The 24404-nt window shown below is 37.1% G+C and overlaps 1 protein-coding gene across 13 annotated transcripts in view; it reads right to left on the reverse strand.

Moving 5' to 3' along the window:
* The window catches only part of NETO1 (neuropilin and tolloid like 1), a 121077-nt gene that overhangs the window by 29067 nt on the left and 67606 nt on the right, over window positions 1-24404 (reverse strand). For 12 of the 13 annotated variants that reach the window (XR_003517023.1, XM_027576692.1, XM_027576690.1 and 9 more), the window contains exon 7: window positions 16973-17201. Coding sequence is in view for 12 of the 13 variants with exons in the window: in XM_027576692.1 (XP_027432493.1) it covers window positions 16973-17201 (229 nt within the window). In the remaining variant the exon portion in view is untranslated. Of the gene's footprint in view, window positions 1-16972; window positions 17202-24404 lie in introns of those variants that run through there. The other variant, XM_027576695.1, reaches the window with a different exon arrangement.

Genomic DNA, 24404 nt, shown 5'->3' on the forward strand with positions numbered 1-24404 from the left:
GGAAATTACTAAGGTATAAAGTTGGATGAGACATGAGGATACAGATTATTTTAAATTATAAAGCCTCACACATAAATATACATATGGCAGATTTTACTGGAAATACCATGCCAAAATGTGGGCAATGACTATTTCTAGGATATTCACAAGTTATATTTAGCTTTTATTGAGAAATGTTCCATATGAACATATACATATAAGAATATGTATACATACACTTGCGTATGTATATATACACACAGTTACTTTATTTTATTTTTTGTAATTAGGAAGCATCTATTAACTTTTTATGAAAAAAATACCAAATAGTATTTTTTAAAATCTATTTTCTCTTTCATATTTTAACCAGTTAAATAATAGTTTTCACATAACATTTATACCTTACTATATTTGAAGTTATATAATTAGTGAATTTAGTATTTCACTGAATTCCTTGCTTTCTTTGGGGTTGTTTTGAAAGCCTCACTTGTTCCCACTCTTACCACTAGGTGGCAAGCGTGCACCATATTTCCTGAAATAGCATTTCAGTCTATCGCAATGTTTAGATCCTACAAGCGTCTGAGACAAAAAGACACTGAATTTTAAGAAATAAAAACTTCAGTAGAAAGACAACCAAACTAATTTTAGGCATATTTGAATTAGCTAAGGCAGAACATGAGAAAGAAAGGCAGTCACAACTCAACATAAAGGGAGTTTTATTTAAAATTTTAAGAAAGAATCATAATATGTATACACTATAACATTAAAAGTCTAATCATGAATGTTTCATCAATTTTCAGTACCGTGCCACATGTTTATAAATATTGTTCCACTTCTGTAATTAAATTCCTTAAGTTATAATAACTTTGTTTAATGCTAAAGTCACTAATGCTCCTTCTCACTATTGGGGCCATTTCTTCCCAATGGCTTTCTCTTTATTTTTATTATTTTTTTTCTCTTTTTCAGTTGTTTTTAAATTCCAGTACAGTTAACATACAGCATTATATTAGTTTATTTGTACGATATAGTGGTTCGACGATTCTATACATGACTCCGCGCTCATCACGATAAGCGCTGTCTCCACCCCTTCACCTATTTCACCCATCCCCCACCCAACTCCCCTCCCATTTGTTCTCTGTAGTTAAGAGTCTGTTTTTTGGTCTGTCTCTTTTTTCTTTATTCTTTTGTTTTGTTTCTTAAATTCCACAGATGAATGAAATCATATGGTATTTGTCTTTCTCTGAATGACTTACTTCCCTTAGCAGAATACTCTCCAGATCCATTCATGTGATTGCCAAAGGCAAGATTTCATTCTTTTAACGGCTAATATTCCCTCATATACACACCACATCTTCTTTATCCATTCATCTATTGAGGGACACTTGGGCTGATTCCATAATTTGGCTATTGTAAATAATGCTGCGGCAAACATAAGGGTGCACACATCTTTTCAAACTAGTGCTTTCATTTGACTGCATTCATTTTAAGTTCAGAAATTCACTGAATGCTACCCTCAGGAAATATTAAAACAGAAATTAAAAACTGGCAGATTTCTCTCTGAAACATTGATATTTCAAATACTTGTGCTTTATGGTTAATAAAACTATCATTAGTGGGTTAGTTCCAAGTCAAAGAACATGATACTTCACCAGAAACAGAAGTGATGCTTGATCCTATTTTCCTTTTAATAACTCTACCATCTGAACAACAGCTCAGATGCTCCTCTACACCTCCCAACCCAAATCTCATTCTCTCCACGCACAGTCTCCTGCTTCTTGCCTGCCTCAGATTCTTCAAAGTTCTTTGACGTGAAGTTTGTCAAAAGTCCACCTCCTCTGTGCTGGCCGGTGTGGGTGCAGCCACACACACGCACACACACGCACACACACTCACTCACACACCCACACCCACACCATGGGGTCTTCTACTTCTGCTACTCATTATTCCTCACGAGTTCTCCAGTCTGAAGTTGGAGTGCAAATGGTCACAGAAATGTGTGCAGCCACGGAGGATGAGCACGTAGCTTGGAGTACACTCACATGTCCTTGCTTCCATTTTCGAATTCAGCTTTTAGCAGACTTGAAGACACTGATTTATTAAAACTTTCTGACAGTCAAGATGCTCTAGAGCCTATCACTTTCTTTGCCTGGGAGATGGAAATAAAGCTTAAATTTATCATAAATATGTAAATGTGATACATATCTGCATTATATATTTAAAGTAATGAATTCATACTAAAGAGCACGATCTAGCATACTTGGAAACATAATTACTTTTATTCAGTAATAATTTTAATCAGTTTAGATGATAGAGAGGATTTTCCCTCTGCCTCTCAGAACCCTGAAGTCAAGTCTCCAGGGCCATCACCAGAGGTCCCTTCTCTTCTCTCCCCACAGCTTCCCCTGGGGCATCCCAGCAGAGACTCAAAGCCTGACACTCTATTTTCTCCTGGGCTCACCCTTCTAGCTCTGACTCCCATCTGAGGTCCAGCTTTATACTATACTATCAAATTCCTACATAACCTCTCCACTTGGGATTCTAAGTACCATCTCAAAAGGAACGTGGCTGGATAGGCTTACAGAAGAATGAAGGGGGGCGGAATCGGAGGGGGAGACGAACCGTGAGAGACGATGGACTCTGAGAAACAAACTGAGGGTTCTAGCGGGGCGGGGGGGCGGGGGAGGGGTTAGCCTGGTGATGGGTATTAAGGAGGGCACGTTCTGCGTGGAGCACTGGGTGTTATACGCAAACAATGGATCATGGAACACTACATCAAAAACCAATGATGCAATGTATGGTGATTAACATAACATAATAAAAAAAAAGAAACATCTGTCGCCTTAATCCTCTAACTGCCTCTCCCCCCACCCCATTCTTCCCCTCACCCCTTCCTGACATTAATAAGAGACAGGACTATCCCCCATCCCCTTGGCGGTTAACATTGAAGGGTTGGGGTCATTCTTGAGTCCTTTCTCCCTCAACACCCACATCCAAAAGGCCTTTAGCTGTGTCAGCCCTGTCATCTATCTATCATCTATCTATCTATCTATCTATCTATCTGTCTGTCTGCCATCAATCTACCTACCAAGTTCTTGTTGTGATCTCAATTGGTACAAGTGGCTCACCACCATCTGTCACCAACTGCTCTTCTATCAGCAGATCTGTGAATACAGCAGCCTGAAGAAACTTGGTCACTTAAAACTATAAATCAGACCATCGTTCACCTGTTTCAAACACTCCAAAACCTTACTTAAAAAGTTAGATTAAATCCCAAACTCCTCAGTACCCCTTCTGCTCCTCCAAAATCTTGACCCGGCTGCCTCTTGAACTCCAACGTCACCCACCATAATCACGGGGCACCCAGATCCACACCCTTCTCCACCATGTTACCCAATGTTGTTGTTTTTCCACAATACTTATTAGGACTTGGGTTTATCTTCTTTAATTAACTTATCTGTTCATCTTTTCTCTCCTCTTATAAAAATGTAAAGCAAGGGAGTTGCCTTGTTCACTGCTTTATCACTTGGGCTTTGGATAACACATGCCATTTTGGAGATGCTTAATAAGTAACTGTTGACGGACAGATATCAAAACAAAAATTTTCAGCAGTAAGATGGATATGGAGTGCCAACTTCCCATTAAATTCTGACAATGATTTTAATTTCTAAGAAAGAGCTAAACTTTTCTAAATGAACTAAAGGGAAGAAAATATCTAAAACATCAGAGATATCAATTATGAGTAAGCAACTGAGTAAGAATTCAAAAACTTCAAAAACTGGATTCAGAAGTGTATAGCTTGCTGCTAAGTATCATTTTTAATCATGATATTCTAATTACAGAATATAAAATGTAAAAAAAAAAATTAAATATATCTGGCCATCAGAATTGTCCCCAAAACAAATGTTTTGTTTTTCCCTAAAATAAATGGAAAATTTCCCCCTGCTACCATATTTTAAACTTTAAAGGGCCCTCAGGCTATGCAGTTAAGGAAAATGACATTTTATTTGAAAAATGCTGACCAGATTTCAGGCCAGAAATAGATTTGTGCCTCTTCTCTTCATGTCCTTTATCATCTTCATATATTTTTTTGAAAGATCAATATCTGCCTCCAAAACTCTATGTTCCAGTGTGACTTAGTTATCTGTCAAAATATCCAGTATTATTAAGATACATTTTAATCTCTTTTTTTAAAATACAAGAAAATCTATTCACAAATTTCAATTTAATCCCACTCAATTTAGTAGATTACCCCAATCTTTCTACTAGAATCGCATATTGCTATGGCTCCAAAAAGACATTATATTAGAAAAAAAAGAATCTTCATGAGAAAATTATATTCCATAGATAGAGGCCATTTCTTTCCTCACATAGGACATGAGCCACATCATGATCTTATCCATTTTGTTTGATTCGAAGAATGAGCATACATTTTTATACTATAATTATATCTGCCTTGGGTCAGCTACATGATGATTTATTTGTTGTCTGTCATTAGACAGGACTGCAATGACCGTAAGAAGGATTTTGTAGTTCTTTGGGGTCTGTACTCTGATTATTAGTAGTATTTGGACATGTGTCTCAGGCTTTATTTTCATGACCGCTCTACACATGTCTGCAACAGTTGCTTAGACATGCTGTTCTGTTAAAGTTACTATATTTGGTTTCATTGTCGAACATGCCAAGTCCCAAAAGTGGGAACTGAGGTAAAGAAAGATTAGAGTGGAGAAAACATGGACCATCACAACCTCGAGTTTGTGATTCTCCTAGTTCAAAGTCTAACAATTGAGAATAATAGTTTTCTGTCTGCATACAACTATACACAGTCTATTTGCAGTGGTAGACATAAACTACCGTAGCTATAAAGCCAAAATCAAAGAAATCAATATATGTTATCCCCAAGGATCCCACCAAAAATTACAAGGAATTTACTGCTTTTATTCCTGTCCACAAGCTCCGTGGCAGACCGACAACTTAACTAAAGGCAACGGTGATCTAGGAAGTTCAATGAGAACTCTGCAAAATTTTCTAAGTAGTTCAACAAATACACATAGACACCAACATTATTTAAATATTTTAGTCTAAAAAAAATCGCTCAAGGAAAGTGATTTTAAATTGTAATTATTACATTGACCTGTATATCTACATGCATACCTTTTAAAAACATAATTTGAGTTAAATGACCAAGGCAATAATAAATGTCCATCAATAATTGAAATATTTCTGATAGTTGTTTTCTTTATGCTACAGTTGGACTCAACCACATGCTTAAAAAGAAGGAAGGGTCCCTGGCAGACTCTACAATTTTATATTATAATCCCTTGCTCAAAGTCCTCATTAAATTTGCAAGTAAGAAACTACTGACTATGAAAATGAATTTCAGTATGTTATTATCGCATTAATCAACAGGATAGTCGTCACCATGTGCTCTGTTCTGAACACATATTTAAAAACTCACAGCTGCTGTAAAATGCCTCCTTCATTTTCTGGAAAAGAAATTGAGGCTTAAAGTCAAGGTATTACAGGTAAGAAAGGAGCAGAATTAATTGACCGCCACCAAATGGGTATCCTATTTGGATTTTTTTCACAACAAAAAACTGTTTTTTCAGATGATTTGTAATTTTGTTTTGCAAATTGTCTAACATTAATTTTACAATTCTAAACACATATATACTTGTCAAAATTATATCTTTATGATACATTCCCTTCTTGTATTTTTTCTATAGTAATAAAAATATTTAATTTTTAAATAATTTCATTAGAAGAATATTGACTCAGTAGTAGGGCATAAAAGGGACACATGTTCAGATACACGATTACCACTTGGCATCGTGTACCTTTGGTCTTCAAGTCGAATAAATTATTTTTTTCGTAATTTCAGATGAAGAGCATATCAGTTTACTAAAAACAAACCAAATAAAAACAAAACAGGAACATCAAGCCTACTGTGGTAAAATGAACAATGGATCCCAAAGATGCCCGCATCCTAAACCCCAGAACTTGTGAATGTTGCTTTATATGCAAAAGAGATTTTGCAGATGTGATTAAGGACTTCAAAATGTGGAGATTATTCTGGATTATCCAGACAGGGCCGATGAAATCACACATGTCTTTACAGAGGGAGGGAGGAGCTCCAAGGGACAGAACATGATATAACAAGGAAACAAAGGGAGATGAGAGGTTACCTTGCCGGCCTTGAAGGAGAAGGAGCCAAAACCCACAATGGGAGGGACACAGTTCTAGAAGCTGGACAGGTGAGGGAATGCACTCTTCACTGTGTCCTCCCAAGACAGCAGCCTTGTTGACACCATGGTTTCAGCCCAGTGAAATCCATTTTGAATAATAGATTTGTATTGTTTTAAGCACTAAATTTGTGGTAATCTGTTACAGCAGCAATAGAAATGAAGTTAATATACCCATTTACACCTAGTAGCTCACTTCTTAGGGTAATCAGAACACGATCCACCAGCCCCTGTAGATGTAGATATGGCCGCACAACATTGCAACAGGGTCAGGGAAGGTCAGGAACAGGAGAAGTGAAGGAACCTTCCACGCTGACGTGGAAGGGCAAAGGTTTCCAACCAGGACACCCTGCTACTCCTGAGTCCCGATTTGTGAAATGGATCAAAAGCAACATTTTCTAACTACTTACGACATTTCACATATTAGCACAATCTCAAAGATTTCCTTATGTCACCCAGCAGAGGAAGGACTACATGACCTCTAGTGCTCTAAGGACATTACAGAAATGTAGGCTTACCCATCAACATCTGTCATGCCACATACAAGCCATCAGGTGAGAGGGTCTTGGAGGTTAAAAAGTAGAGAAATTCTAGTGTAGATCATGGTAATTATCTAATCTGAAAGAACAGGTCACTAGATAATGATCTGTCCTCACCCGTTGGCATAATTGCCATCCCCCCCAAAAAAACTCTTGATCAGTTATCATTTCTGACATGGTAGATGTGTCTTGATTTTCTCCATACAGAAAATAATGTATATATGGGGCACCTGGGTGACTCAGTCGGTTAAGTGTCCAACTCTTGATCTCAGCTCAGGTCTTGATCTTGGGGTCATGAGTTCAAACCCCACACTGGGCTCCACGTTGGGTGTGGAGCCTACTTAAAATTTATATATATATTACATATATACTCTTGTTTTCTTGGATTTAATAAATCCCTTCAGAAAGTCGTATCAAAGTCACATCAAAGTTATATTTAGTGCTTTAAAAAATGTTTACCAAAAATCCTGTTCATTGTAGAAAAATCATAAAACATTGAGAATCAAAAAACCTCATCACCTAAAAATAATCACTATTACTATCTTAATCGCATTGTGTTCTACACACATGCATTGCATATGTAATAGATACTCTATATTAAACATTTATCATACTTGTTGACAAGAGTATGCTTGTACTGCGTTTTGTTTGCTACTTGTTTTTAAAATTTTATTTTTTCACATAGCTCAATGTTAGTATCAGTCTAACACAAATCATCTTAAGAGTGAAAAGAATATATGTATGTTCCAAGAACCATTTAACCATTAACTTAAGCAAGTTTCATTTTTTTAAAAGACTCTAAACATACCTACCAGTAATATATATATCCTTAGGTTAATTTTTTAGATCAACAGGAGAGACCTTATTTTTTAAACTTTTTAGTTTTTTTATTTTTTAAAGATTTCACTTATTTATCTGAGATCTCTCAAATAATCTCAAGCGAGAGAGAGAGAGAGAGCTTGCATGTGGAGGCAGGAGTGGAGGGGGAGGGAAAGGAAAAGAGGAAAGAATGTCAAGCCGACTCTGCACTGAGCACGGAGCCTGATGTGGGGTGCTCTCCCAGGGCCCTGAGATCATGACCGGAGCCCAAACCAAGAGTCAGATGCTTAGCCAGCTGAGCCACCCAGGCGCACCTTTTTTTAAATTTTGTAAACCTATTTGAGAATTTTGGTAGATACTGCTAAGTTGCCCTTCAGAAAACGTCCTCTTTTCTACCAGCATACATATATTCTCATTTTACTACACCACCTCCAAAACTGGATATTTTATTATTGCTATTTTTTTAAGCAATTTGATAGATGAAAATGAGGTCTTTTTCCTATCGGAATTTACATCTTTGTTCACTAATACACATAGGTGTGTGTTTCCTGTACCAACGGTCCATTTATGCTCCTCTGGGAATTAATTTTCACCTTATTTGCCCCATTTTCTTATGGTATGCTTATATAACTTTCTCTAATCGTCTTCACCGTCTTTATTCCTTATCAGTTAAGAATATTTATCCACTGCCCGTTGTTTCTGTGGCCAATTGCTCAATTCAGCTTTTCCTTTTTTAATTTCAATTATGTTTTTATAATAATTCATAACCTTAAATTTTGTATATATATATTATATACATGATATGTTTCCTTATCTGTAAAGTGTTTTATGTCTGCCTTCAAAAGACATGCCAAAGTAGGACACATATGCAGCAATTTTCCCAGCCTATTTCGTGTATTATTGATCTTTCAATCTATGCCATCTGGTACTGGATTCAGCTGTAGGACAGATATAACAAAATATTTCCTATATTAATAAAGTAGTCTTAAACTTTTTAAAACACACCAAGTCATAACAGTGAGGCATGGAGATCTCTATCAGGAAACATATCACTTTCTATTTTAGTCTGTGTCATAATTGGTAACACTGCTTCCTGTAACAAATACCATTTTTTCTCCTTGAATGAAATACACCGTAAATACAATGCCTTTCAATCTTACCATTTACCCCAAACTTGTAAATGTGTTTGGCCTTGCTTTTCCTAGAGAGGAAATTAAATATTACTGTTGTGAGTTTGATCATCATCAATATTTTCTGGTGTATAATCTCAGAGTGCTACTGAACTTGGTACATTTTACATTCATAATTAAATATCTATATACTTTTCCCCCCTTAGGGTCCACCAAATTTAGTTTATTGAGGTCCTATGACAAGCGTACTTGTATATTGCAAAACTGGGAAAGGCCACCATCGAGGACAGAACGTAAATTGTGTATGCAAGAGGCAGATGGCATGCCAAAGTAGGCTCCAGACAAGAAAGGATAATAAAACGGAACTGTGAAATCATAATTGATCACTGTGGCAGAAGAGTAAAGATCCTACTAATCTAAACAAATGCTGGAGAGAGAGAGGAAAAATCCTCTATGAGACACGAATCAGGCGTTTTAGAATACAGTGTCTCAGTGGATAATTTACTAAAGAAACTGAGGAAGTACATGGTGAGAGTGTGGCACAGAGGACCAGACATGAATACACATTTTCTGAAGTGAGTCACACGCTGGAGTTTAGTTTGAGTGAGTGTGGTGGCACCTGTCCCTTCATCTCTGTGCCTCAGTGCTCACGTATTTGCGGAAGGAATAAAAGAACAAAGCAAAAAATACGAGTAAGTATCAAAATGAAAACTCTGATGACTAGGGTAATAACATAGTAGTGGTTACTCAACTTTTAGGGTCAAGCTGATGTTGGAGTGATTATTTTTTATATGTTTCCTACCATTCTACCTTGCCACATCTCAACTACCAAATCTAGCAACAGAGATGAACAGTTAATAAATAATAATATATTAATATATGCAAGTAACACGTAGATGGACATCTGGATTATCTATTGCACTCAAAAGTGCACATTATTACAACAGGAAGGTGTTTTGGTTTTCTATTGATGAGTAACAAATTACTACAAACTTACTGGCTTCAAACAACACCCACTTGTATCTCACAGTTATGTGAATCAGAAGTCTGGATTGAGTGGGTTCTCTCCTTAGGGTCTCACAAGGCCGACATCAAGGAGGCAGCTGGACTGGGGCTCATCTGGAGCATGGGGCCCCTTTCGAGCACATTCAGGTTGTTGGCAGAACTCAGTCTCTGGGATTGTAGGACTGAGGCTCCTCCTTGCTTCCTGGTTCTTAACCGGGCAACGGTCTCAGCTCCCAAAGCCCACCCACCACGCTCAGCCGCCTGGCCTTCTCTACAACAGGTCAGCATGCTTCTTTCAGGCTGCAGGAGTATTTGTTACAGCTTAGAATGCCTCTAACTTCTTCCATCACTGACCTTTCTGCCTTCTTTTAAAAGGGCTTAAAGACTATTACCAATATTTTTTTGTGTATGGTCAAACCCACCAGGATAGTCTCCCTTTTGATTAATTCAGAATCAACTGATTCGGGACTGTAACTACTTATGCAAAATCCGTTTTGCCTCAAAATATATAGAGAGAGATGTAACATGACATCACAAAATATAACATGACATCCCATGATACTCACAGATTTTTCCTGCACACAAGGGGAGGGGTATTTACAAGGCCTGTACAGCAGGAGGTGGAAATACTGGAGTCATCACAAAATTCTGCCCATCACAGCCCGCCCACTGACCCCCAGTGCTCCACTTCCTTCATGGATGCAAAATAGATTCTCCCTTTCTGATACTCCCAGGGGTATCATTGCAATGCAGCACCACTCAAAGTCCCAAACCTCACATCCAAACCATCTAAATGTGGTGCAGAAGAGGCTCCTGGGGGCCGTCCTTGAACTGCAGCCCTGGGATCCATTTCCCCTGCACCCATGGACCCAGGGGTCCAAAGAGACAAGCCGCTTACCCCAACACTCCAGCACACAAGGGTGGGAGAGGCACAGTATAAAGGACATAGAGATTCTGGTTGGAAATAGGGAGAATGGAAAGTAAATAGTAACAGTTCTGAAGTTCAGCAGGATAAATGCTGGATTTCTCTGGACTATGTTTCCAGTTCTAGGAAAAGCCCTCTGCTGGTGTGGGCTTCACCTTCCAGGCTCTTGGTGCTGCTCTTGGAGTCATTCTTCCTTCCTTTGAAAGGTGACACACGTTTGCAGTTGAGCGGTTTTATCCGATGGCTTCCTGCCACAAGAATTTTGGGGTTCTGATGATATCTTCTCATTGGTACTCTGCCCCTTTCAGTCCAAACTGAAAGTGTTTCTGCTAAAATGATTTCCTCAAGAACCCCATGGCCCTTGCTTGAAATTCACTGGGTTTTACCCTCAGACAAATGCTTACCCAAACCGTCTCTGAGACAGTCCTGTGCCCTGTGCCTCTCCTTGTCTCCTGCTGAGGTGGCCAAGCGTCATGGCCCTTGTCCTCCTGGATGCCCTTTAGTTTGACCGGAAGATCCATGAGGCACACCTTTCACCTCTAGAAGTTGTTGGTGGCAGAAATAACTTCCTTGAAGTCGTATGACTGAGGTTCCCACTTTCTTGCAAGTTGTTGGCCAGGGATGCTCTGAGCTCCCTGAGTCTGCCCCTCTAACAGGCAGGCAGTTCACAACGTACTTGTCTGCATTCTTCCTGCAGGTCAGAAGTTCATGCTTCACCTTATTTCAGAGAGCTCACCTGATTACTCAGGTCTGCCCAAGATAATCTCCCTTTTGATGAACTCAAAGTCAATTGATTAAGAGCCTTATTTACATCTGCAAAATAACTTTTGCCACAGAATACAACTGAATCACTGACTGATATCCCAAGGTATTCATGGGTTCTGCCTACCTCAAAGGGAAAGGGATGTGAGCAGCTTTTACACCAAGAGGTGAGACTCTTTTGGTTCATCTCAAAATTCTGCCTTCCACAGAATTCTTCAGCTCAATTTTCCTTCTAATTTAGATGCTATTGTACGTATGTCTTATTGTAAATAAATCTATAGTGTATACCTGATATAGTCTTTGCCACAAATTAATACAAAATTAAATTATCTCATTTTAGCAAATTATTGTAAACAACATGCTACAACCTTAAAATGGATGGTTTGTTTTTCACCCCATTTTAGGTGTCTGGGTTTTTTTTCAAAGATTTTTTTTTTTTATTTATTTCTCAGAGAGAGAGAGAGAGCACAAGCAGAGGGAGCTGCAGGCAGAAGGAGAAGCAGGCTCCCCGCTGAGCAAGGAGCCCGATGCGGGCCTTGATCCCAGGACCCCGGGATCATGACCTGAGCCGAAGGCAGGCGCTTAACCAACTGAGCCACCCAGGCATCCCCTTTACATGTCTGTTTTTAACAGAAATATGCTATTCATTAAATAAGTATTAAGTGATTAAGATTTTATTGTGCAAAACCTCTTAAATGAAAGAAGAGCAGCTAAAGACAGACTTTCAGAAGTCAAAACTAGATATTACTTATGTTATTCATCCATTCTACTTTTTGCAAAGGTACGTCACACAGAAAAAGCTCAAAAAGTTTGGGAGGCAGCTCAATTTGAACACATTTCACTAATAGTTCCATTATGTGTATTATACAGTTCCATCATAATTGGTTATGAATTTTCACATATTAAGTATGTTTAATATTGAAATTATACTAACTATAATCAAATTTCTAAAAAATTTAGTTGTTCTTTAGAGCAAAATCAATGACTTATAAAAAGTGACTCAGAGGCTCCTGGCGGCACAGTCAGTTAAGCAACCAACTCTTGATTTTGGCTCAGGTCATGATCTCATAGTCGTGGAATCAAGCCCCACATCAGCCTTCACGCTCAGCAGGGAGTCTGCTTGAGATTCTCTCTCTCCTCTCCCTCTACACATTCTTTCCCTTTTCTGTAATTTATTCAGATACATATGCAAAAATAGGATGATTTGAAAATATATTTCTATTTGCCTCCATTGGTCTCCAGATTAGTATGTTCCAGACTAGAAGTCCCTTATTATAATTTTTCTACCATCTAATCTTGTAGGTCATATGAAAGTGGTGTACTGTGTGATCCTAGCATGTTCATGTGCTGTGTGATCATAGCATGTTCATATAACATGTAGACATAAGGTTCAACAGATAAGACAGAAGGATCAAATTTCAGTTTGTAAAGCATAGAGACCAGTGCCGACATATCTGAGCTCTCTGAGTGATGTATAAGTGCTACCCATTGTTATCACCATCTTTATCATCATCACCTTTAGAGAATGGGAGCTCTGTCCATTCTTTACAAGTGACAAAGTTATCCACAAGAAAACTTATGAGCTTAGGAGTCTGGTTTTTAATCCTTGCCACAGTAGTGCTCAATCACTAAGCATGGAGTTGAGGGTGTGAAGGGAAATTCAGTTAACTTCCTGGATCTTTTCTTATTCTGTTTCAATTCACAAAATGTTTGGGACTGAAATAGATGGTCCCTAAGCTCTCCTTTAACACCTAAAAATATGACAAACATAAAGAAGAATCAGACCTATAAATACAAAGAATAAATGGATAGGGAGGGGTTAGGGGCTGGGCAAAATGGGCAAAGAGGGAGATAGAGGTTTCCAGTTATGGAATGAATGTCATGGAATAAGAAGCATAGCATAAGGAATATAGTCACTGATACCATAACAGGGATGTAATGGGACAGATGGTAGCTGCACTTGTGGTGAACACAGCATCATGTGTAAGCTTATCAAATCACTAAGTTGTACACCTGAAACTAATGTAACATTGGGTGTCAATTATACTCAAAAAATTACATCATATGGTCCCAACACAAGACCTTTTGATAGATATTAGAATATTGTTGAATATGCTATAAGTACTTCTCAACACTGGGCTGGGGATACTACCTAATAAATGTTGAGAACCAATAAAAATATCAAGGAACCAAGAAAAACAGAAAGGTGGTTCCTTATTGCTTGAGTAAGACAAAGTTGGTTATTGATTTCACACTTCTAATCTTTACTCCATATGTGTGTGGGTGTGTATGGAGTAAGATTAGAGAAATATACATTAAATACGAATATTATATATGTTTATATAATTATATTATACATAAGCTATATATACATATTATATATATATATGTATTTTAAAGATTTTATTTATTTACTTGACAGAGAGAGACAAAGCGAGAGAAGAAACACAAGCAGGGGGAGTGGGAGAGGGAGAAGCAGACTTCTCGCTGAGCAGGGAGCCTGATGCGGGGCTCGATCCCAGGACCGTGGGATCATGACCTGAGTCAAAGGCAGATGCTTAACGACGAGGCCACCCAGGCTCCCCTGTATATAATATATATTATATAAACTTTATACCTATCATCACCAAGAAAAACAAAAATGTAATGAAAAATACTCTCTTAGCCACCAATATCGAATAAAACAATACCATCTGGGGAACTTGAAACTCCCTAAATAGAATTCCTTTATTTCTTCATTAAGAGCCCTTAAAATGACATAGCCACTCATTTCTGAATAGTAGCACTGACTGAAGTTCAGTTCTTGTTGTTTTGGAATTATCATCTCATATCTGGGATACTTTGATATCAATACAGAAAGACTTAGTCCATCCCCACATACTTCATCACACAATGACTTTGATCTTATGCATAGACAATGGTAGATTCCACCCAGTTTTAGCCCCCCCAAAAAGCAAGAAAAAGCAGAATGTCAAAAAGCTACATAGGCAACATGACACAGCAGATAAATTTTTTCTAATTGAAGCTTATTGAAAAATTTATGAGATAATCACAGAGAACGCTATCGTAATACTTATCATTAAAACGAGAGTGATAATCCATCTCACTGTGCAGGAACATAAAGGATGGGGGTGATTTCCTCCTACAGAGGAAGAACGCCGTGTTTTTTTCTGAATTCAACATTGGAAAGTCCACCCACTTGAAGGACTTCTAGAGATCCTTTATGTATATGCATGACAACTCTATCTTTTAGCTCAGATAGAAATATTTCTAATAGCATTTGCACAGTATGATATAATTCACCATTTCTTGCATAAGCAGAATTTTAAAAAGACTCATAGAACACTGGGTGTTATATGCAAACAATGAATCATGGAACACTACAACAGTAACGAATGATGTAACGTATGGTGATTAACATAACATAATAAAATAAAATTTAAAAATAAATAAATAAATAAATAAATAAATAAATAAATAAATAAATAAAAAGACTCCTAGAACTCAATCACTGTTAGAGTTGAATGGGACCTTCGAAGTTTACCAGTCCTTTCCGTACAAAACACAGACATTCTCTCCACCATCCACGCCACTTGATGATCCATTTTCAGACTCATCACTCTCCATCCAGAGCCTATATCTTCTATGTGGCATCCATTCATTTTTAGAAAATCACTGTTCCTATGAGCTGGACATGTTTTTTCCTAAATTTCACTCAGACATTTCCCTATAATTTAGCAAACAAATCTCAGCTTTCAGACATTAATCCATATCACCAATGTAAGTCTAAGGTAGTTATCACATTTTGAACAACAAAAACAAAATCTCTAAGATAACCACTTCTCCTTTGGCCTGGTCTCATGTCTTTAGTTGCTTCTGCATCCTGCTCAGTCTCTTCCAATTGATTTCTCTCCTTCTCATTCATTCATAAAACCCAGGAAAGAACAGATTATGTAATCCGCAGTTTGACCAGTGTAGCTTCCCACGAGACTATCTCCTTTGAGTTGTTTATTTCAATTTCCTTAATATCATTTAATACTGCTAAGATATTTTTTGTCAATTATTTAAAAAAAAGTACCGGTGCATACTGAGTTTGAATGAAATGAAACTTCAGGAAGTCCTAGGAGTCAGGGTTCTTCTATACTACTGTTGTTTTAGTTGATATTTGAAATCTAAGAATATATAATTTCATTTTCTCCCTATTACCTTTTACGGTACAGTTTTGATAAAAATTGAAGACTTTTGTGATATTTTTAAAAACCTGATAATATTCTCTAACATATAAGCTAGCCCTTCTATATGTGTAGCATTTAAATTAGACAGGAGTTCTCAACATATTATCACCCAAGACTGATAAGAATATGGAATAAGCACTTTTAACCTCCCACCAAAGTCAAGAGCTATTGTCCACTGTGGAGCAATCAGCAGTGAGGCCATGAAATGTGCTATCTCATAGCTTGGATTTCTTCCTACTCTAGTCAAGAAAACAACAAGATTTTTTTTGGGGGGGGCAATATCTTGCTGAAATAAAGATGCACTACCTCTATCATTTTGATCAACTACCGAAATGAGAACAGGATGGCAACATGCTGCTTAAATCTGCAATAACACGGCGTGATAATGCGCTCCATGATGGTATCAAGATTTAGAAAGACTGAGTGATATTTGGTACTTCTGGTGTTCTAGAATTCTCCAACTGGGTAATTAGAGAGGAATTTCAAGCCAAAACTCTTCACTATATAAAAGAATTGTCCAGTATATTTAATATTTATGAACTGAAAAAAATATTGCATGCTGTGCGTATCACTGAGACATCCTGGAAGTTTCAAACACATTATTTTCTATTTAATAAACATGTAGTTTTAAAATACAAGGTGCTGATTTCCTAAAACTGAATTTTTCAGGATTTTTTTCATTTGTATAAAATTATTAAACATGAGTTATTCAGGTTTTCTAAAGAACATTCCAAATATATCTATTAATATGACTCATTATTTGTTAGAACATAATTTTCTAAAATTGCTGTGCTTTGCACATAACTCTGGATATCACCCATTGTGCCATTTTAAATATTTTCTGCAACTTTTTCTATTTACCCTCTTCCCAAGCAATTCTTACTCTTTGCCTACTTTAACTGGAACTCTATCATCTCAGACCTATTTGCAATAAATGGGACTGCAAGAGAAGCTTACTAAAGAGAACCGACCAAATATTTTTATGCAGGTTTTTCAGATTTAAACTCAAACTTCATCAGAAGCTGCTCAAGTTCCATATGCTTCATAAGAGCTAAACCAAAGACAAAATCATCATTTCCCGGTTGAACAGTGAGCTGTCTTAAACAAGGCTATGACGCCTGTGCCGAAACAGGTCGTCAAAATGTGTTATGTAACTTTCTCCTGTCACTGGGCCAAAATGAAGGAAAGGGAATCTCCGTGATTTTAAGAACTGGTTAGACACACCTAGTGTGCTCACACTGCATGGAGTTTACCATTACCAACGGTGTTTACCATTAGCAGCTGATGGGACTTGCAGCCTAGGACCTACTGAAGGACAGTCAAGTGCAGAGAATCTTACGTTCTTGAAAGGATGTGAAGAGCATCTGAAATCGGCTGTTCCGACTGCCCTCATCGGCCCACATGCGGATGACCCCAAGGCCCGTGCGGAGCATGACGTCATTGGCCACGGTGCTGCAGAATTTTGCCTTCAGGTCCCCCACCGAGCTGCTGCCATCATACACAGCCACAAAGTTCCTTTTGCATTCATTTGAATTCTGCATCTCATAGTCCAAGAAGCGTAAGTAGATCTGTAACATAACAACAAAGATGTAGTAATTTCCTCAAATCAAAACATGAAAGTAGTTCAGCAAATACCAGGTATTCTCTTTAGTTTCACAAGACAGTCTTGATTGCAGTCAATCTTAGGATGTTTCCCCTGTGGGGAGCAGGAGGTTAAGATATACAACTAAGATCAAACCGTGTTTAGTATTTTTTTTTCAAATGTTATTTTCCTTTCTTTAGGTACATAAATGTACGTTAATGAATAATCTGTATTACTACTAAAAGAAAACAGAAATGGTATCAAAAGATAGTCTCTGATTTCACTTTGTTTAAATCATTTCACAGAACTGCACTGTTTCATTTTTGAAGTAGAGCACATTAAAAATAATAAAATAAAAAAGAGAGCTAATCTTTGATTATTCTTGCCACAATACAGAGTCAAGCCATTTAGTGAAGTCCACATAACTAAAAATTAAATTAACATTTAATGAGTAGAAATGCCCTGTGCAACCTACTCTATAGATTATTTTTAAATACTCCCGACTACTCTATAAAGTTTTATTGTCCTATTCAGATGATGAAACAGAGACTTGGGTAGTATAAACTGGAGATCAGACAGGGTCTCTCTAACTCCCTAGGCTATGACCCTTCCACAATATAACACTGCCATAGACATGCTCTTTTATGATCAACAGATTTTATTTGACTCTGTTCCAACGTACATTATAAAATCACAAGCAATTAATTCAGCCAAAGATAGTTTTGAAAAGAAGTCATCTGTCCATTCAACCACTGGTTCAGCATTACTACATCTTGGCCTCTGACTTTGTCCCAGACACTATTCAAGGCACCAGGGAAACACCAGGGCACAAAAGAATGAAGCTCAGTGTTGACAATATGTGTCCATTAAACCATGACACATGGACATAATGTCATACCAACAGAAATGATATAAAGAAAAAAAAATCTGTGCACTATGAGAGGGATATCTGGTATGGCTCTGAAATAAAGAAGACATCCTTCACAAATATCTACTAAGTGTTTTATGTTTTCTAACATGAAAGGCTATGGGCTATTTCCTCTCATACACCCTTCTATTATTAATGTAACATGGGCATAAACTGAAGACATGTTCACCTAAAAACCCATCTCTTTCATCTCGACATTCATTAAACAAAAATTTCTCAGGTTCAGTTTGTCTGCCTTAAATTTAGAAGTTTCATTCTTTGAAAATAAAAGAAATTTCTCTTTTGCCCTCAATGTTCTTACTGAATGGGGCAGTGATCCTTGTTCATTTGACCTTCAAAATAGTTGTTTCCATCTCTGCTGACAGGTCTATGATACTTCAACAGTCTCCCACCCGGCCTGGATCTGTCCAAGGTTCTAATTTTCCAGTCCACTCCCAAAGCCCAGCCACATCAAAGTTATATTTCTAAAAAACAAATTTAATAATCATACTACAGTCTTTTAACTGGTTCCATCGTAACCATTCCAAATGGTTACAATAAAAAAAAGTTTATAAACAATGAACTGGCAAATTTTTCTTCTTATGTCTGAACATTTCATACTTATTTTATAAAATGCCATTCTTTATGCACAAGACATTAGTTATACATGAGTAAACCATTCGTTCTTCTCTGCCTACTAAGCTCTTCCTGGTTTTGCAAGGTTCAGTTCAATTGTTACACCCCCAGTGCAGAATATTCACTACCCCTACTCCCCAACCATGGCAGAATTATTCTCTGCATCCTCTATGCTAAAATATTATTTTGAATCTATTTTAAGCTTTAGTTGCGGGCTCCACAAAATTTTTACTATACCGTGTGTTCCTAAAGAGCTGGGACAGTGGCACACACTTTTGTATTTGAGGCATTAAACCGTGTGTTGTATATATTAGGCACTCCATCAAAGTTTGTGAGGGGATGTACCTGTGAATGACTGACTGACTGGAGAATTCTATTTTGTTATTGATTTCATTTGTTTACTACCAATCGACTATTGATTGGGCCCCTATATGCCAGACTGTTTTAAGTGCTATAAATAATAATTATGTAGAATAATTGGCATTTTATTATTTGCAGTAGGAAATCAAATGCAAAAATTTCCCAAACAAGGTATTTCTACTATAACTCTGAACTGTCAGAGAACCACAAGACAGTACGCTGCAGACTTTGTAAGACAGAACAGACTAAAAATAAAGTGTGAGTCCAAAGTCAGGAAATGCTCACATAACCTTGAGGAAGAATAACAGAGAAATAGGGAAAAATGGGCAAAAGCTGAGAAACGGTGGAAAGCACTTGAGTTTTATGATGCTTTGCTTGGTGAGGTTTTCATACAACGGCAATCTGTAACATTGCAGTTGGAGCTACTCTAAAATTTCCCAACACTTTGATGCTAACTTTAACTGCATTACTACAGACATAAAACATATGCCCTAAGAAAGTCTGCATGCTCTTCACTCCCAGGTTATGTTCTACTTTATTTTATCAGAAGTTCAACTATCACTCACATTATCCATCTGGGATTCACTCTTCCCAACCAAATATTACGTTCCTGAAAACTATTCAGGAAATCCCAAAATGTGCCCTTTAAGAAGGCATATCTGAAAATGTTAAACCTTCCAAGTTTTCACTAACTAGTTTGTTTTTCAAATTTTCACATGGATTTATAAAAAGAGATTGGGTCTTTCAGATGACCTTTACCAGGAAGCTGGAGCAAAGGAAACAAAACAGCTTGCTCAAGGGATGGAAGCAATCAATGTGGGAGCCTTAAATAGGATTAAAATACCTAACTCTTGTTTTAAAAGCTCTTTTCACTACACTGCATCACCCAATCCGGACTATAAGTAAACAGATTGAAAGCACTATAAAAATACAAATACTTACAAAATCTGGGTATTCTTATTAGGTAATCTAAATTTGTTAAATGCAACAAAAATCAAGTATATACTTATAATTTCAAATACCATACAATCAACCCTACAAAGTTATTAGCCCTCAAAAGAATATGCAATTACGATTGTAAATATACATAGTTACAGCAGGAGAAAACCCTGAGTAGGGTACATAAAAAGGTCCTTTGGAGTCATATCTAAAGTAACCCCTCCCTCCAGTGTCCTTCCAAAGCTATAAAAAACCAAATACTCTGCCCACAGAAAGAGAAATAAGTAATCATTTGACTAATTTAAGAAAGAAAGATATGTGAGAGCCTGATGTTTCCAGGTTGAGTCAGTGGCCTAATGTGCCTGCCCACTCAGAAAGCCAGCTTAAAATGCTAACTTATTATCTGCATTCCATAGTGGCAATAACTTAAGACATTGTGCTAACACATGATTTCTCTCCAATCTCTCAACAACAATAGACACTTGTTATAACCATTTTAAAATAAAAAAGGCTGAGATTGGGAAAAACTAAGTAACTTTTTCAACGTGACCCAGGCCCTTAGGCGACAGATCAGTATTGAACTCAATCCACCTGCTGGTTTGCTCCCTTATACAGCACTGCACAGCCTCCTATTTTTTTTTTAAATTCTGACAGACTTATATTCCAGAAAGAAAGTTATAATCTTAAGGAAAACAAACTGCAACAAAATAAATGAATAAGCCAGCAAAAAGCCAAACTGTTTCGATTTTCCTACAGGAGCGAGGAAACATGTTGACAATCCAGATAAAAATGAGATTCGCGGAAAATAAATGTGTCCCTCTGAAATAAATGGGTGTCTTAAATTTTCTTAGAAAGAAGGGTGTTTTATAGAAGAGTACTGCTATAGTTAGAAAGGCAATTTGCATATTCAGCCCATGGTTTCTCATTTGACAGCTCCAGAGAGTGTCCATATTTTCCATATGAGGTGACTGATTGGTATTCTCACATGAAGTTCAATGACAGAAGTCTAAGCACCTTCTATATTTAAAGGCCATTCTTAGTAGACAGGACACTGTTTATAGAGGAAGTGAACAATTAGTCACTAGATTTTATATATTCCACTTCTGAGGCATTCTATTATTCTTTTAACTTCATTTTTTAAAAATCATTTAAGAAAAGAAATAAAATATGCCAGTGGATATTAGGTTTACTGGGTGCAGAGCTGTTGGTGCAAAAACCAACTGTCATTGGCCAGAAAAAGGATCAAGCTTCCCCACACTAGCGCTAGGATACATCATATAAAAGCCTTCCTTTTAGTAGGATTTAAATGATATCTGCCTAGCTTAAACTTGTGCCATAAGATCACCAAGGGGGAAACACCACATGACATGGGTTTTATTTAAGGTGGAAAACTACAGAAAGCTCTTTAGTCTCTCTGCTGAGAAAAAGGGAAAATTATAAACAGAATCATATATAACTCCAGTAAAATAGTCAGATTACAATCTCCTCTCAGTGAATCATTTTGATGCATTCTTCTTTCTAATCAATCACAGAGTTTGAGCTGACAAAATGATTTATTGAATAGGACCAGAGACGCTTCAGAACATAAGCAATTTCTAGTAATATCTGTCTTCCAAATCACACTCATATGGAGAGCAGAATCCCTTTTGTGTACTTGAAGCAAGTAAATCTAGTTAACAATTTACTAAGTAATATATTAACAAACAAACATTTAACACCAACCTTTCAACCTGGTCCCTCCCCTTGTGTCACAGTGAGATGCAGAAAACAGACATTGTTTGGAGCAATTATTTAAGACTTGCCAGAACAGTTTTCTCCATGAAAATACAAATTAAATACATACCACAACCTGAGAAATGCTGTCTGTGGTTTCAGTACTTTCTACTTTGATAAATAAGGCCACATTCTAAAAAGCATGTAGCCCAGAACTTCATGCTTGCTGTTTGATTTGTGACTGGACCTGCCAGGCCTTATAATTTTAGGTATGATATCCCATGAATCTGGAGGCTAGTAGCAGCATCCCCTTTATTCAGAGGAGAAAACCATAACATCATACTCTTTTCTGAAATGTTGAAATGACGCACCCTATAACAAATCCTGATGGGAATATTAAAATGATTTTCTGGCAGGAATAAGCAAGTATCAAAACACTCCATCTCCAAAATCCGATTGTACAAAACTGAGATTTCAGTTAAAAACAAAGTTGGATCATGAGATGTTTATTGGTGGTTATCTAGCCAGTGAAAATTTCCATTTTGTTTACCCAATTTTTATTTTCATTTTTGGAGATAATAAAAGCAGACTCAGTCTTTAGAACCCTAAAACTTATCATTGTAATGGAATACAGTTACTACCCTTCATCTGCTGTTTTAGTTTTCTCCTTGCTCCATAACAAGTTCCCAGAAAATAGAGCAGCTTTAAACAAGACCCATTCAGGATCTCCGAGGTCTGTAGGGTAGAAGTTAACTGTGGGCTGGATTGTATTCTTTGGCAATTCTATTGAATGGAAATTCCAGGATCAAGGTCCCTGCTTTCTTGATGCCCATTTACCAGGGATCACTTTTAGCTCCTAGAAAACGTTCTTAGTTCCTCTGACTTCCCCTTTTGCCTACAGCCAGAGAAAATCCAGCTTTTAAGGGTCTCGTGTGATGAGAATAGGCTCACCTGGATAAATTCTTTTAATAAACCCAGAGCCAACTGATTGGTAACCTTAATTGCATCAGCAAAATCCCTTTTGCCAGGTAACTTAACATAATCAGGTATGTGATATTTTATATTCACAGTCTCACTGATTGGGCTGGAAATCTTGGGTGTCATCTTTAAGATTCTGCCTACAATTAAGTTCATTATACAATTTACTTTAAAACAACTTCACGGTAAAATATTGACTTACTATATTTGTCAAGTTTTCCTGTTTATTTAATGCTAAGATTATTCAAAACATTTCTGAATCAAATAACAGCACATTAAAAATTAATGTGAAGTTTTAAATGATGGGTAATTACTAAAAGCTAGAGTTTTATTGTCCCAACACCTTAATCATTAAGTTAATCACCTTCATTTGTGTACTTTTATAAGTCTTTGAATTATCTCTTTTCCTATCTTAACAAATTTGACAATTTCCTCAAATAGCGTGGCTTTGTGACATCACACTGGACTGGGAGTCAGGAGATGGAAATCTTGCCTTAACTCTGTACCAACAAACCAATACTTGGGCAGTCACTTATCATAGACTCATCCAGTTTTGGTCTTGAGGGGAATTTAATCTTACCTATGCCGAAGAATTACCTGACTTAAATTATTGTACCAAATCTCTGCCAAACTTTATTTGGATTCCTCCTATGGAATCTCATTTGATTTTTGGGCAGCTCCACTATTAAAACAAAAACCAAACCTTCTTTATATCAAATCAAAAGCTATATTTTTTCTAGTTTCAAGCATTTGAATAAAGTCTAGTACTTGAAACCATGCAGATTAAGCCTTATCATTCTTTCCTCTGTCATATGACAGTGCTTCCAATGTCTGAAGATTGCCACCATGTTCATTTTTCTAGATATACATAAGTTTGTTTTTTATTCCATGAGTTTTAACTGAATGACAGACATTTCGCTTGGTGCTGAGTACCTAGAGATACATAAGCCCCAGCCTTCATGGAATTAACATTCAAATAGTTCCCATGATTTGATCACCTAACATTCTTTTCTGTTGGTTCTCTTCTGTAGTGGATCCAGGACAAGACAGTAACACCCTTCCACCAGCCTCGCTCTAGAGTCTATACAAAGGGATCTCTATAGTCCATTGTTAGCCCGTATAAGACTTCATTATCATGTCTCAGCTTATTCATCTGTTAAATGAGCTAATCAGACACAGATTTCCAATGTTCTCTCTGGCTCTAGTATGCCAAAGTCTAGGAAATCTGGACTAATCACATTCTAATTAAAGGTGATCATCTGTATGACGATTTTCTATTTGTCAAAAAGCCTGAGAAGCAATATATACTTGACATAAATGTTAATAGAACTCCAGGAAACTTTTTAATACCTGCATTGTGCAATGTTTCAATTCCTTATCATTCAAATATTCACAAGCCCCTTAGAGTTTAACTTGGGCTTTGATAGTCTCTTCTCGTAAGCTGCTAGGAACTCCCCAAAATAGAAAGCTCACACAGGCAGTCATACCCAGTTCTTGCTTTTCTCCACAGTTATTCAAAGCCATTTCCTATCCTCTAAACTTTAATTTAACAGAGAAAGCTTGTCACAATAGAGTCATCTTTGTCCAACTCTGCAGGCGGCTTCCCCTTTGGGTCACAGAACGCCAAATTCTGTAACAGACAGGTACACTGGGTAT

This window comes from Zalophus californianus, chromosome 14 (genome assembly GCF_009762305.2).
Source record: "Zalophus californianus isolate mZalCal1 chromosome 14, mZalCal1.pri.v2, whole genome shotgun sequence".
Taxonomy (NCBI): domain Eukaryota; kingdom Metazoa; phylum Chordata; class Mammalia; order Carnivora; family Otariidae; genus Zalophus; species Zalophus californianus.